Source organism: Haliotis asinina, chromosome 8, assembly GCF_037392515.1.
Source record: "Haliotis asinina isolate JCU_RB_2024 chromosome 8, JCU_Hal_asi_v2, whole genome shotgun sequence".
NCBI classification, from domain to species: domain Eukaryota; kingdom Metazoa; phylum Mollusca; class Gastropoda; order Lepetellida; family Haliotidae; genus Haliotis; species Haliotis asinina.
This window is the reverse complement of record NC_090287.1, coordinates 54512396-54528222: the sequence shown is the minus strand read 5'-3', so window position 1 is coordinate 54528222 and position 15827 is coordinate 54512396. Positions and strand designations below refer to the sequence as shown.

Genomic DNA, 15827 nt, shown 5'->3' with positions numbered 1-15827 from the left:
ACTTTTGAATCGCGATTGTACGCTTATAATGTTGTTTATTTGTTTTTTAACAAACAGCAATGTATATTAGATGTCATGAATAACTGATAATTGTGTATTAATTATCTTTGATGTTTTGGTTGCATGTGACCTTTAAGATTAATTCATCTTAATGTATGTCACAAATAATCCGCATGGGCTAAGTAAAATAAACATTCAAGTCTCCTTACTTACTAAACCAAGACCGTGACTTCGCGGATAAACAATGTGGCATACTGGACCAACACCGTGACATACTGCATACATCATAACTTATTGCACCAACACCGTGACTTATTGCACCAACACCGTGACTTACTGCACAAACACCGTGGCTTATTGCACCAACACCGTGACTTACTGCTTCAACACGGTGACTTATTGCACCATCACCGTGACTTACTGCACCAACACCGTGACTTATTGCACCAACACCGCCACTTACTGCACCAACCTCATGATTTAATGCACCAACACCGTCACTTACTGGACCAACGCCGTGACTTCCTGCACCAATACCGTGACCTATAGGATCAGCATGAATCATGAAATTGACGTTCTGGTGTTCATTCAATGGCATTTCAAAATGTTTCAGTTATGGCGAGAATGAAATGGAACCATTCCCACTCCAACAATACATGTCTATGTTTATTGGTCCGTATATGATTAACCTACATACTGTTGTAAATGATCTCTCGAGCCGGCAATAATTCAGCTCCCGTGGCTTGCATAATATCAAAGCTATGAGGTTACGACTGCAGGGGGAGATAACTCTAAACCAGTTCGGTGCAGCTGACCTCAGACCTATGGCTGTTCGGCCAGCGGGTGTCCTGCGTTCCCAGGCTCGTTGTTTAATACACTTCATTTACACGGGATAAAATAGGCACGGATGTTGAAACTCTCGTTCCAACACGTATGCCTCGCAGACTTCCTCTCTCGCTACCTCAAATACTCAAGTGTACTGTAACTGCATTGATCCCGTTTCTGTTGCATCCCTTCATCTCCGCAATCCCTTTCATCCGCCGTGTCTACCAACATCACTGAAACATTTACAGACATTAAAGAGGATTCAGCTTACGAAGTTCATATCACGCTGACAAGTTACAACACGTTTATCAACTACAAGCATGGTATTGGTCGATGTGGATTACCGCTAATGAAATGGGGCGACACCATCTGAACAGTACCGTTCACCAGCATCCACATCCTGGTGCAGATCATAAGCTTGACAAGACTGAGCTAGACCAGCATCCGGCGGGACAAATATTGATTCCAATATACCCCAGTTCCACAAACAATGCGAAGACAAACTCGACTATCTTTTTCCATTAACGAGTCAAATTTGCATCTCGTATTTCATATCGCTACAATGCTGTTAGTTGTTTAGGGAGCGCAAAATGACGCATTGAGTTACTAGTAGCAGTGCATTTACAATGTATGTTTGAAATCGTTATGAAAAGAGACGTATACATGTTCATTTGATAAACGCAGATATTTGACTTCATTTCGTTATGAAAATATCGTATTCAGCTGTGTCATTGATACAGTGCTTTTGTTATCGGCTACCCGTGAATATCAAAGGAACAAATGGTTCAGTGGCGATCGTTTATGGCCCTTGAATATTCCATTGTATGTCACAGTATCGCTTAGCTCAGAGAAGCTATTTTTTTGTCCTTCTTGTTTTTTTCCTATTCCATTTTGTATACTATAAATTGAGAGAAAAAAAACATCATATGATAAATTTTAAAATGGTTAAATGTTAAAAACATACAATTCACAATCTCACATTCCTAATTTTTCAATACACTGAGGTCGATACACGCACTGCCCTTTATCCAGTGTACATTGCAATACATATATTCTATCATTCAAATATGACAGCAAAATAAATACGAAAACGTCAAAACAATCAATATTTGAAACAGAACTTCAGTCCTCTCGTATGTGAAATAACATACACCATTTTGGTTTACAAGCTCAATAGAAGTGAGAGCAATTAATTCTCCACTGCGCATGCCGCACTGCGACGCTGCATTGACACCGTGCATCCATTATGGATGTGTATAGCTGAAGGGCGCGTCAGTGTCGGTGTGAGGAGAATTCAACCAGTCCTGCCACAGTCTCACAACTGCACGCGGCGCTTACAACACTGACCCAAAATGGTGAGTCGGAATTTCCGTCTATACTCTGAACACATTAACTTCTATCCCTTTTTAGCATCATACTTTTTCTTTTAACCATTTAAACTATAATCCTTTAATGCGAACAATTACAATTAAAATTTTTATATCAACTTTGAAACATTTCGTCAGTTAACATTTGCTGGTGTTGTTACACTGTGCAAAACACAGTTCTTTCAGCTTTTTAATCGTTTTGTAATCTAAATAATAAATTCTATTTGACAGTTGCAGTTTGAACCCATGACTCAACTAACTGAGAAAAAAGCTAATGACTACAGAAATAACTAATTCAGTAGTAATTACTAGTAAGTGGTCCACGCCTGATTGCTCAGTGTCGGTGTTTGTATTCCAACCACTTGTTCATGTATCAGAGAACATATAAGCTCGTATATCATTATTCCTGCACATTTGTACATTATGCATAATTAGTACAAATTGCCTTTGTTCCTGTTGTTATAATTGGCATATTATCCATAATTCGTATAGCTAAGGTATTAATGATGCATTCCATTCAGAATCACAAACAGTTTAAGGAATATAGTTTCAGTCATTCCTAAGGGAGCTTTCGAATCGCTCAGCCCTTCTGTCGTTCCTTAGAGAGTTTTTAATGACTGTTTAGCACATCACAACGACATAAAGTCAATATATGCTTGGTAGAACTGCGTTCAGAACCCGCCCCTCTCTTCCTCCCATTCGTTTCCCATTACTGTCAAATGGTCAATTTGTAGCTCAAAAATGTTCAGAATTTGTGACCCCTATTTGACAAGGCCATGATGCATATGCATATGTTAGTGATACGAAGTATTTCATTCAATGTCTCTGATGAACTGTTACTGTAAAATTAGAATTTTAGATCAAAATCTGAAGTGTTCGTCTCTTACCATTTTGTTCCTTATTTTTCTTTGAGTGCGGGTGTTCCCGGTAGTGCAGGACCCCTTTCACAAACACCTGGTGTCATCACTGATTTTTAGTTTCCCATTTCATAATCCTTTCACCACTCTTTCCCCTTTCGGTGCAATGGAAGTGCAAGTGGAAGTGGGTGAGTTTAGAGTTTCGCCTCTTTTATTAATATTCCAGCAATATCACGGTGGTGGACTCCAGAAATGGACTTCACGTATTGTACCCATGTTGGGAATCGAACCCAAACCTTCGGCGTGACGAGCGAACGGGTTTACCACTAGGCTACCCCACCACCTCTTTACATGCAGTGGAATCTGTTTCGTTGATTAATAGTGGTTGTTTTGTCACAGGCACTGACGTTTCATCTTCAGTTTGGTAGAGCAATGTTTGTGCTTCGGGATAAGATAAATTGGTAAATTTCTCCGTTTCTTAGGAGATACCATCTTATCTATAGTAAGTTTGAGATGTGGAAATGTCCAGAAAGAAATCTGCAGCGCTTTTTTAGGAAGCTTGTCGAACTTGTCACCCCAAAGATCCAGTGCTGATAAAATGAGGAAGCATTTCCTTCCTCTCCCCTATATTCTTCCTTACGCATACCAACAGCAGTAACAGTAAGTGGTTCAATACTATGTATTGTGCTTAATCTGAGGGCTTTTAGTTACTTTTTGTGAGTCCTCTAGTAATTGTCGTGTCCGCTTTTGTTAATACTTCTAGGATGTATCAATTTACAAATATTATCTGGGATGGAGGAACATGAGGAACTCTTACCTAAAGTGATAATAAAAATGAGCTACTGGCCACTATGTGATGCTTCTGTAGACCTTCTACCACAACAATATATGACGCAGCTGTATCAGTGTATCGTTCTGTAATATACGCACTTAATCGTGGATAATGAATACGAGCTGTTTATTTAGTTTAATACATCTATTACAATATTCTTGAATTACAATGTATAGTTTATCCTCTTCCACTCGAATTCATTTAGCTCAATTATACGATAATATTCATTGTCATTAGCGTCACTGCTGGAAACGCGATAGTATTTCGAAGGTCTCTGGGATTTTAGGTGCGTTCGGGTTTACGCCGATATTTAGAAATATTCCTGAACTTTTTAGCCTGGAAAGCCAGATATTGTTTGATACAGGTCCCTTACTGGGAATATTCTCTCAAGGCTTACTTTTGAATTACAACGTTTTCATATCGCCCACAAGGACTCATTGTATTTATCGGATCAGACAAGTGACTTTTGAAAAGGTGTATTCAGAAATTGGCTCTTAACTCTTCCACATGTATGCCCTGTCCTGTGTTTACAGTGTAACCCTGTTAATCCGAACTCCTTTAGGTTATTTTCAGTTAATACACGATGGCAAATCGGACGTAATTACGATTCGTCTCTATAGGCAAGTCTCTCTATAATGAAAATATACTGAGGGAAACAAATAATGGAACAAGGGAAAATTCAGGCGTTTCTTTAATATGTTCCATTTTTCTTCACCAGCTTTGAATTGCACTGTGGGAGGAAATCTCAGAATAAACAAAGGCACACTGCCATGACGTGGTGCTCACTTAGTTCTTGTCGTCAGGCAGTGAAATGGTACCGGGTAGCATGAAACAGTAATGCGTCTCTTAAATTTAGCGTTGGTTGTTTTCTCCCCAGGAAGTTGAGAATGAAAATCGAATCCGATGACATGGGTAACGGTATTATTCTTTAAGAATAAAATCTAGCATGTGAACAGCGCAATAATATGGATTATTACTATGCGTACAGCGTGACACACACTGAGGTAGAGACCTGCGATAAGTGCTAACCAAGATCCTTCACAAAGCAAGGGAGATGACTCCAACAATCTAGTTTCATCCTATTTTAATATAGAGTCAGATAGTGTCTTTGCCTCAGAGGGATGGATTATTCAGGGATCACATGACATCGACTTAAACGACATATCGAGACAACGGAGTTCAGTTGACAGGTGTTCCCCATACCGTTTACATTTGTGATGTAAGGTAGTTGTTTGCAGTATGGATTGTTGAAACACAATCGGAGTGTCTCATATCCGAACGCTTCAGACTAACGTGGACGCCTCGGGTGAGCAACGAATGAATCCATATTTGTCCGTCGAGACATCCAACTACGATGTAACTGGCAGAGTTACGTCGATGGCATGGTTCATTGTGGTTTGATAACAAAGACCATTTGTTCATTAAGGTACCTTTCAGGCAATCTGAATATGTGTGTTTTGCGTGTGTGTACGTGTGTGTTATGTGTGTTTGTTGTAACTTGATTAAATGTGCGTCACGCTTTGTTAAACAGGTGTCGCCTGCCAGGTCCCATCCCAAGATCGATACCCCCAGATATTATCACAATCATGGGCACTGTGTATTGAACAGTTATAAACCAAAATCTATACACCAACCAGACCGAGACAGAAAATAAATACATTCCAACAATACCATGCCGAGCATCCTTTTGTGAGCATCAGTATAAGTTATACCGAGTATGGGTTGTTGATGAACAGCCGATCGCCCTTGCCACGTATACTCAACACGTATAGTACCGGTCAATTGATCCATATGATAATTATTTTCAAAGACCTTTCCTTATCGTTGACCTGCATTCACAAAGCAATTACAAATTAACCAAGCACATTTATGCATCATATATTATGCACTTAGAGTAAACATTTCAATGAGGACTATCGATTCACGTTCATCTTTATTCATGTAATCCTTTTAGATTTCTCTGCGATTGCAGTTACTCCCCCTTGAAAAAAATCAACTCCAAAATAATTTCAATTACAATATTGTGGGGTTTTTTTTATTGTGATATTAGATTGGTAATATCAATAAAACGAATGCTGGGTCCGACGACCCTTTACCTGAGTAACTACATGCTTCATTTGAAATGGCAGATAGTTTTAATGGATAAGTGCCTCACGACTCTAATATATACTGGACAAAATAAGTTAGGGATATTGGTAATTTTATGTTTGATATTTCATCAGTGTGTCATTGAATAAATAAATAATTATGTATAATTTCAAAATTAATTTCCAGGATGTATGTATTTGTCCGGTATGTATTTTTGATAAAATGACAATTTCATTTTTCAAATTATATACATTGATCTAAAGAAGTCGGATCAAGCGAATGAGGCTCAACTACTGTTACAGAAAAAATTAACTGTTCTTCGGTTGAATGTTTTTTTTAAAATCAAACAATACAGGGCCCGGGGAGATGTATGATCTTTCATTGGACACATGAGCGCCACGACTGTCGAATATATACTGAACACCAAAAGAAAAAAGTTCCGAAAAAAATGAAATCGCAAAAAAGTAGTGAGTGAGATTAGTTTTACGCCACACTCAGCAATGTTCCAGCTATATGGAGACGTCTGTAAATAATCGAGTCTGGATCAGACAATCCAGTGATCAACAGCAAGAGCATCGATCTGTGCAACTGGGAACCGATGACGTGTCAAACAAGTCAGCCAATCTGGCCACCCGACCCCTATAGTCGACTCGTATGACAAACATGGGTTACTGAAGACCAGTATTCTAACCCGGACATCCACGGGTCTACTGTTCAGTATAAAAGCCAAACAAACCATTTCAACACTAACAATCGTTCGAAATTCCTGTTAAATAAAGAAGTCATTGTATGATTCAGTCTAACCCATAAGTACACGTTTATTTATCCCCATCGGACAGTGAAGAAGGTTTTCCCCGAAAAGGTGAGCGTATCGCCGGTCGAACGTGTCAGAAACACGCCCAAAGGCAAGTCAACTGTTCAGAATTAAGTCTGTGATAAAACTTTGAGTGTAGAGTGGTGCTAGTGTGGCAATATCTTTATTACTACCTTGGAGTGTGTATATACTAAACTGTAAAAGAAACGCAAGTTTCGAAAAAACAAATCTAAGAAAGCATTCATGTTTATGTCCTCTGTTTAAAAAATGACAGAAAACAGGCAGCTGCGTTGCTTTAGCTGTCTTTATAGTTGATTCCTGCTCATCTAGATAGCCAATAGGATTTGGACTGTCAATATGTTGCTCCACTTAAATTCTCCTTATGTGGAGTTCACTATATACAAAAATGAGATCTGAATACTAGTTTCATACACTGATATTTCCAATCGATTTCTCAACTCTTACAAAGTTGTTTCCGTCTTGAGACCCACAAGAAAGGCCAGATGTGCACAAGCTTGAGTCTGGGGAAATACCGTATGCATCAATGAAACGCAGTTATAAAAATTCCCTAATATACTATATAGTTGCAACTCAAAAACTACACCGGTGTTAAAACCAGCATTCTCCCATCAATTGCATTAGTGAGCACGGTCAAGTGCTGGGTTGAGCGCGGCAGTCCCAGGGGGTTGGAAACATTTCGCTTTCCGCCAAGTACCAATCTCTGATGACTGTCCTAAATCGATATAACGAGGCTCGCAGCATGCCAACCTACTGTACACGCCCGACCGCTATTACACTAAACGGGCTAAACACTTACCATATACTCATCTCCATGAGAAACGCAACATACTCGAAAACATCTTTGGCTATGACAGACAGATTGTATATGTACATCAACAATGGTAGTTCAACAATGAGGAGGAATCTGTTTATAAATTATTATCAGCGATTGGCATTGTTCAGCTGAACGTCAGTATGAATCTGACGTTATTCAACTGCACGATCTTGACACTCTGACCCTGCTCCACTGACGTTTGACCTTGTTCTGCATTTAAATACACCCGAAGATTTGAACAATTCATTGTTTTGTTTGTTAATCTTTGGCTGATTTGATTTTGTGTATGATTCGGTCGCTTCGTGTGTTTGGGTTTTTTGGGGTTTTTTGGTTTTGTTTGGTTCGGGTTTTTTTTGGTTTTGTTTTGGTTTGGTTTGGTTTTTTTGGGTTTTTTAGGGGGGGGGGGGTATTTGTTAGCTTGTTTGCTTTGTTTTGGTTTTTGGGGGGGTTTTATTGTTCCAAGGCAGTAATAAAGCTATTCTTCTTTTTCAGGAATACGGACTTACTCAGAAACAAGTAGACGGTACGTTTCCTCAGCCACTGTCAGTTAAGAGTAACTTGACCAATGAGACTGTGTCTTGCGCTTTTCAGTTACATGTGTATCATTTCCATCATATCTAGGTGGCTCGGCTCTTCATAGCAGGGCTTCCTATACCATGTAACCTTATTGTGTGTAGCATATGCTGTAGTTGGGGGGAAATTGTTAAAAGAATATCTGTTCAGAGTGATATGTGTTGACTTTCTTCTCTTCAGATTACACAGAAATCTTTAAGAAGTTCGACCAAGATGGCGATGGTCAAATAGACGCCAAAGAGTTGGCGTCGGTGCTGTCGACGTTTTCAAAATCACGCGTTTCTGAGCAGAGGGCTTCCAGAATCATAGCCGATAATGACACCAACAGTGAGTGTAGAAACCCGTCACTTTTCATATGATTGTCCTTAAACGTAGGGCCCAAGATGTCACGTCGCCAATATAATATGTGTCTTTGTGTTTTTTCATTTGTTTGTTTGTTCAACGCCCCGCTCAGCAATATTCCAATTGTATCGCGGCAGTCTGTAAATAACCGAGTCTGGACAAGACAGTCCAGTGATGAAAAGCATGAGCACCGATACACGCAATGCGGATATGTCAGCCAAGTCAGCACGGCTAGCTGTAATTCTATCATAATGTCTGTTCTTACGTTTGCCCAGTTTTGGTCACCCCTCAACAATATCGATTTAAAGAATGCTAAAAGTAATTTACCAGAATGTCACATGTAAATATCTATGACTTCCCGTTTGCAGAGAATGGTACCATCGAGATCAATGAGTTCATAGCGTTTATGAGCGCGATGGTCAAGGTGGACACAAGATTCAAGTCGGATACCAGGATGAAGCAGATGTTCTCCCAGTTCGACAAGAACGGGGACGGAAAAATCACTGCCGACGAACTCAAGGCAGTCTTGACGGACACCTGTCCCGACATCACAGACGCCCAGATCCGAGACATGGTGAGACAGGCTGACCTTGACGGAGACGGCAAGATTGATTATAATGGTAAGACACATGGCAGCGTGAAACCCGTAAAAACCCGCTCCTAGTCGGCCCGTGAAGATCCGAGGTAGAATGGGTCTTCAGTAACCCATGCTGACAAGGCGACGATGCTTGTCGTTAAAGGCGACTAACGGGATCGGGTCGTCAGGCTTCCTGACTTGGTTGACACATGTCATTGCTAGTGTTGAAATGGTTTGTTTGGCTTTTATACTAAACAGTAGACCCGTGGATGTCCGGGTTCAGTAACCCATACTGGTCTTCAGTAACCCATGTTTGTCGTAAGAGTTGTCTATAGGGGTCGGGTGGCCAGGGTGGCTGACTTGTTTGACACATGTCATCGGTTCCCAGTTGCACAGATCGATGCTCATGTTGATGATCACTGGATTGTCAGATCCAGACTCGATTATTTACAGAACACCGTTATATAGTTGGAATATTACTGAGTGCGTCGTAAAACTAAACTCACTCACTCACAATCCTAGTCCTCCCCATCTAACCCTCCCAGCCATACACAGCATAACAAAATAAAAGCGAACAAACACCAAACAATTAAAATTTGCTTTCTGTTCAGGTTGCAGTTGTGCAAAGCGATCTTAACGTTAAGGAGGTCCTAACTCTCCATACCTTACTATGAGCTTACGCGTCATAGTAGTTCAAGCGTTCTCTCGTCAGCCTGAGGACTAGGGTTCGATTCCCCTCAGGGGTACAATGTGTGAAGCCCATTTCTAGTGTCTCCCGCCGTGATTATACTGGAACATTGCTAAGAGCAGAGTAGAACCACATCCACTCACTCACTCACTCACTCACTCGAATAAACGGGGTTTCACTCTCCGTCAAATCAAATATCATACATCTTACATTCTCTGGTGTTGTGTTTCGCTATGATACCAGTGTAATCAATACCAAAGATAGTGTAGGCTTGAAAACTTATTGGAACCAAAATATTCCAGACATTATCTGAAACCGTTGGATTGAAACAGTTTCCTAAACAATGCAAATTGAAGCTCTAAAATGCAACTAAGATAGCAAATACATCAGATCCAATGATGGACACAGTTCATGGTATCCCAGTTACATATCGATGCTCATGATGTTGATCGGTGGATTGGCTGGTCCATACTCGATTATTTACAGAATGGAGTAAGTGAGTGAGTGAATTACGTTTTACGCCGCCTTTAGCAATATTCCAACAATATCACGGCGGGGGACACCAGAAAATGGGCTTCACACATTGTACCCATGTGGGGATTCGAACCCGGGTCTTCGGCGTGACGAGCGAACGCTTTAACCACTAGGCTACCCCACCGCCCCTTTTCAGAATGGAGGTAACTGTGGCGTCAAAGAACAAACATTATCGAATGACATTTTTTTGTTGGCATCTGTTCCATCAAACGTGCGCGTGTGTACTTCTTTACCCTGGAAGTATATATACGTCGTTGTATCACATGAAATAAGAGCGGGCTGTGATTAAGTGTGTATTGCATTACGATCACTTCAGTAGAGTACAATCATTAATATCATCTCGCTGTTTTGTCGCCACTTTGACAGCAATGGTCGCCCTGGGACTTCGGAAAGCCAGGGAGAAATGATAGCATTGGTCACTGGTGTTAGATCTGTCCATGGTGGAGGCAGCTGCACAGACATGTAAACCGGGGACACAAGACTGATCTGATTCTGTTGTAAATGTTTGCAATATACTTTATGCCAAAAATACATTTAACACGATCCCTTTGCGCCCTTAAGTGTCAAGCATCGTCCCTAATTAAATTAACACCGGAATATATATTTTTGATGGAACTCTCCATAAGTTGATAAGAAGCCCCAGTATGAAGGTTGAACCTGAGGAAAATCTAAACGTGTTTTTGTAGTGAGTGAATGAGGGAGTCATATCGTGACTCAAAACAAGTACATATTGTGTAATAAATAAAGGTAAATGTAAAATCTGTCAGCGAAGGACAGTAAAAACAACCAGAATATAACAGATATGAATTTAAAACTAGTGTGTAAAGCTAAAACATTTTAATTATAGATGACAATACTATACAAAAACAGGATCTTTATTGTCAACAACTGAAGGTAGATATCCACACAGGGGACCATCGGGACTTACAGTACATTTGCTTCCAACTCGACCCTAGCTGGATTTACACTATCCATTGAGTCCTACCTAATTACAGATAATTTCGCCATAAATTAAAACAACACATATATGATTAAAACTAGTAAATCTATCAAATGCCGCACTTGACGTATCAACAGATGGGACAGAGCTATCGGAAGACAACAGTGGTATTCGGGGACAGAACAGAGCTTGTCATAAACGCGTTGTTATTGCTGGCGATTAGGTGTCAGGGTGTGGGTTCGAATCCCGGATAAGATTCAACCCAAGAGAAGTACTAGAATCTACACTTCACTAAGCAAGTGTAACCTCAAACATGGCTTGTGTTGCAATTCCGTCGTGGCATTTTGTTTTATCTGCACAATTTCAAAATAATATTAGTTATCTTGTAATTATGCGAAAAATATTTGGTGAATTTTCTGGTACCGGAACGGTTACACATCTGTGACACAGATAAGAATCAGCAACTCAAAAACAAGGTTCTAATAATTTGCATTTTATTTACATCAATTTCTAGGTTATCGGTTGTTCTGAGTGAGCTTGGTTTTACGCCGTTTTAGCATTATTCCAGCAATATCGGGGACATCAGAAATGGGTTCACACATTAGGGAATCGAACCCGCATCTTTTCCATAACGAGAGAACGCATTAACCACTGGGCTAAAATATTGCTAAAAGCGGCGTGAAACATATCTCACTCACTCACTCACTCAAAGACTAGTCATCTTAGAACGGTATGCAAGGTTCTTATCGTTGAATGAGGGAGTTAGTGTTGTGTAGAGTATGCGTTCGTCCTGCTGTTAGTACACATGTTCTTTTACAGTTTCGCAATACACTCGTGTTAATCAATATTATAGCTTTATATACAGCGATCATTTCAAAGGTGTTTACCACTTTTTATATTCTGATAGACAAAATATTTATCGATTTCTTTATTTCCTCGTCGGGTATTTAACAAACCATATTCAATCATTTGAAAGACGAGCAACCAAAGTTTGCAATTTGAATTGGAAAAGAAAACGACAATAAATATATACTGCAGTCGCGTCGGCGCATTTATAATAGAAAGCTAAATACGAAAGACGTGTTTCCGGCTTATGAAAGTCTATAAAACCTATACATCGCTAAACTATTTATTTTATTTTTCAGAATTTGTGGCAATGATGAGTTAGGCGTCAAAGAGGCCCTCAGCAGCTCTATTTATTACTTTTTCTAAATATTTCATTTCGCTCCATTAACAACGAAGTCACACAACACAGATCAAGAGTCTGCACGTAAAACCAGCTTTTTTAACCAGCTTCTCTGCAGTCAAATCTTCGAATCCATACACAGTGCAGGTATGAGTGCTCATGACCGGAATACTCTCGTAATTTGTTACCCTTTTATAGAAAAAATAAAGTAAGCGTGAAATTAAGATTTCCTTCGAACACCATCGGGTATCAGTTTCAATCCATCAACTTGAATTAAAAATGTTTGTCTTCTTTTGGTCACATAGGAGGAAAAGGTGAGGAACTGTCATTTTTTCAGTTTGGAAAAACAGTAAATCATCTGTCGAAATTTCGTTTGATTGACATGAGGATCTTAAACGTATTTCCCTAAGTACATTTAACCAAGAGATGCGTCTGTGTATAGATTAAATAGAATAATTTCGTTATTTTAAGATACACCTTGTTCAAGGATGATTCATCCACATGTGTTCCAAACATTCAGGGGAAGCGACAGCCATTGATTTAGAAAAAAAAAACAGAAGGCTGTTAATACAATCAAAAAATCAATTTGTTGTGACCTCTTTGATGAATTGATCCTCTTATTTTCGGTTTCATCTACAAAAGTATTTTTAAAACTCTGTTGTAATGAGGTGATAAACTTCTGGGCGAAATTACCTTTGTCCTGTGAAATTCTTTACCGCAGAATCATCCTTGGAAATGCGTTTCTAGTTTTCTTGTAGTATCGGCGAATGTAGCAGAGTTGGAAATAGTTGACCAGTAATGCTTTCTCTTCACCAGTGTGTTCTGTTATTGACCACAACTGGGAGTGGTGTCTTCAGTAGAAGGACAATCTAGTCGTCAGTATCAGAGAATAGTATCTTGCATAAAATCGAGAGTTTGATTTATCTAGAACCACCAAACGGATCTTGACACTTGTCATTTATTTATACTCAAGAGTCTTTGTTTTCTGAATAAATCTTTTCATGATCATCCAATGTGTTCTTTTGGTTGTGTGTTTACCCTCTTCAGAAAGGGGGCGACGGGATAGCCGACTGGGTAAAGCGTGAGCTCCTCAAGCGAAAGACCCGGATTCGATTCCCCACATGAGTGCAGTGAGTGGAACCCATTTCTGGTGTGATTTTGATTTCCGTGATTTTGCTGGAATATTGCAAACAGCGACTTTCACTCTTCAAGAAGGTAGCCTAGTGGCTGAGGCGGTCGCTTGTCACGACTCGCGTTCGAACCCTACCAGTCGGTGTTGTTTGTCTAGCAGTAATACTACTAAAAGGCGCGTAATGGTGAACAATTAAGGTCATGCTTGGATGAAAGGATTTCTGTGTTCGACTCAAACGTTATTACATCGGGGTTGAAGCACCCAAGGTAATAGTAAAACAATCCGAACGCGTTTTTGTTGTTCTTGATGTTTGTTTGTTTGTTTGTTTATTTATTTATTACATGAAAGGGACACGCCCAAATCTGGCGCATCAGTGACACAAATTATTTCCAATGTAATTCCCAGTTTTGAAACTGTTCAGTCAGTTCTGTATTTTTTGTGTGTTTGTGACGGGTGACTCTGTCATGTGAGATACCTGACCTTCTCATTTACTATCATGACTGTTTGATAGTGATTCATTGACACACACTTTTGGAATTGTACAAATACAATCCACTCCGCTCTTGGTAGAGATTTCTTGTTAATATATATTTCGAAAAGAAATCGCATCTGCAGAATACAATTCGCCGAAATGTCCCACAAAGACTCATATATGCCTCATGCAAAATGTATTTTCATCGATCAACGGAGTATTTTTTCGACCTAATTGACACACCAAGCAAAATTTGGTTCATGTATTTCATATCTGAGATATAATCGGCATGTTTAGTTGGCCAGCCATTCTTAATGACTGACCTGTTTAGACACCAGCCAACATAGAACTGTTGTCACAGTTTTATGTATTGCATAGGTTATTTTGTAAAATAGATAAAGTTTGTAAACTTTGTGAATATGAACCCTCGACTGGAGGATGGTTCTCTTCATTTCGCAGAAGTACATATGTAGTCATTTAGGTATCACCGAACATTTCGGTTCCTATTTTCGTTTGTGCGTGTGTGTGTGTGTGTGTGCGTGTGTGTGCGTGCGTGTGCGTGTGCGTGTGCGTGTGCGTGTGCGTGCATGCCTGCATGCGTGTGCGTGTCTATATGTATGTGTCAGATCGATTCACAACATCAAATTGAGTAAAAGTACAACACGTGGGTCTTAAAAGATTTGAATCATCTTGCATGGACCGTCATTTATCGCTAAGGTAGACGCGCATTAAGTCTACTATACTGGCAGTGGTTACTGTTATCTTATCCGACCTGAAAGCAAGTCAGAGGTAAGGCGGTGAGGTGGGATTTAAGATTATTGCATTTGCCTAAAACATCCAAGGACGTACGTGTGCGTTTGCGTTTGCGTGTGCGTGCTCGTTTGCGTGTGCTTGTCTGCTTTTACTCACCAGACAGAGTCTTTTGGTATGACACGACTGGGATCCGAACTACCAATCTTCCGCTCTTGTGACAGGTGCACTATCCACCAGACCGCGAAGATAGTCCATGGGGACTTATAGAAATGTGAGAACATAAATAGTTTTAACTGCAACAAGTTTCAACCGTTTGAATAACAAGGATCAACACAAGGTCAAACACTGATCAAACCATTTTGATCCGAATTAACACTGACCAAATTAAACACTGCTGAAAAAGGCATTAAAACTTCAACCCACCCACCCCGTCCATTAAACTGACGACGTGTGTTACACACCAGCTGACGTTTTAAGACTTGGAATTTCCGCTCACTACAACACAACAAAGCCCACTATTCTGGACCTTATTTATGAAGACACAGCGCCATAACAAAGCTGTTACACTCTACAAATGCTACAAACCTTATGGCCCGCCATTGTTCAACGAATATTGAAATATATTCATGGAACAGGGTATCAATACTTGCGAATTACTGCACAACAAAGACAATAACAAACACCTCCAAGACGCAGCATTGACCTATTTTTAAAATATGAACAAAAAGTCCTTTGTACAGCCGAGTGAATTCCACATACGACGAGGTAAAGTCTTGCAGAGGAAACATACGACAAATCAACGGTATTGATTTTCTTTAGTAAACACGCAGAATGTGCTCCAGAAAGTTCAGGTTGGTTGGTGACGCCGCTCTGCTTGACTGCAACGTCGCGATGGTGTATTGTCGTTGCTATTGATTCTGAACTGTTATAACAATACAAACACTGCCATTTTCTACTGCCAAGGAAGAGCTTCCTTCAAGCTCCGACTATATACAGTAAATAATTTAGCAGC

The 15827-nt window shown here is 39.9% G+C and overlaps 2 protein-coding genes across 2 annotated transcripts in view; one reads left to right on the top strand and one right to left on the bottom strand.

Annotated features, from left to right (window-relative positions):
- The window catches only part of LOC137295003 (uncharacterized), a 109674-nt gene that overhangs the window by 52399 nt on the left and 41448 nt on the right, over positions 1–15827 (bottom strand). The window lies entirely within an intron of this gene.
- LOC137295131 (uncharacterized) lies at positions 1913–13466 on the top strand. Its single transcript, XM_067826454.1, has 5 exons — positions 1913–2180; positions 8111–8141; positions 8372–8518; positions 8902–9153; positions 12418–13466. Exons 1-5 carry the CDS (start codon positions 2178–2180, stop codon positions 12438–12440), a joined length of 456 nt encoding a protein of 151 aa, XP_067682555.1. The 5' UTR covers positions 1913–2177; the 3' UTR covers positions 12441–13466.

Bases quoted from the DNA above. Each gene is read 5' to 3' on its own strand.
- LOC137295131 (XM_067826454.1), top strand. The intron at 8,142-8,371 runs GTACGTTTCCTC...TCTTCTCTTCAG, and splicing joins TACTCAGAAACAAGTAGACG to ATTACACAGAAATCTTTAAG. The intron at 9,154-12,417 runs GTAAGACACATG...TTTATTTTTCAG, and splicing joins CGGCAAGATTGATTATAATG to AATTTGTGGCAATGATGAGT.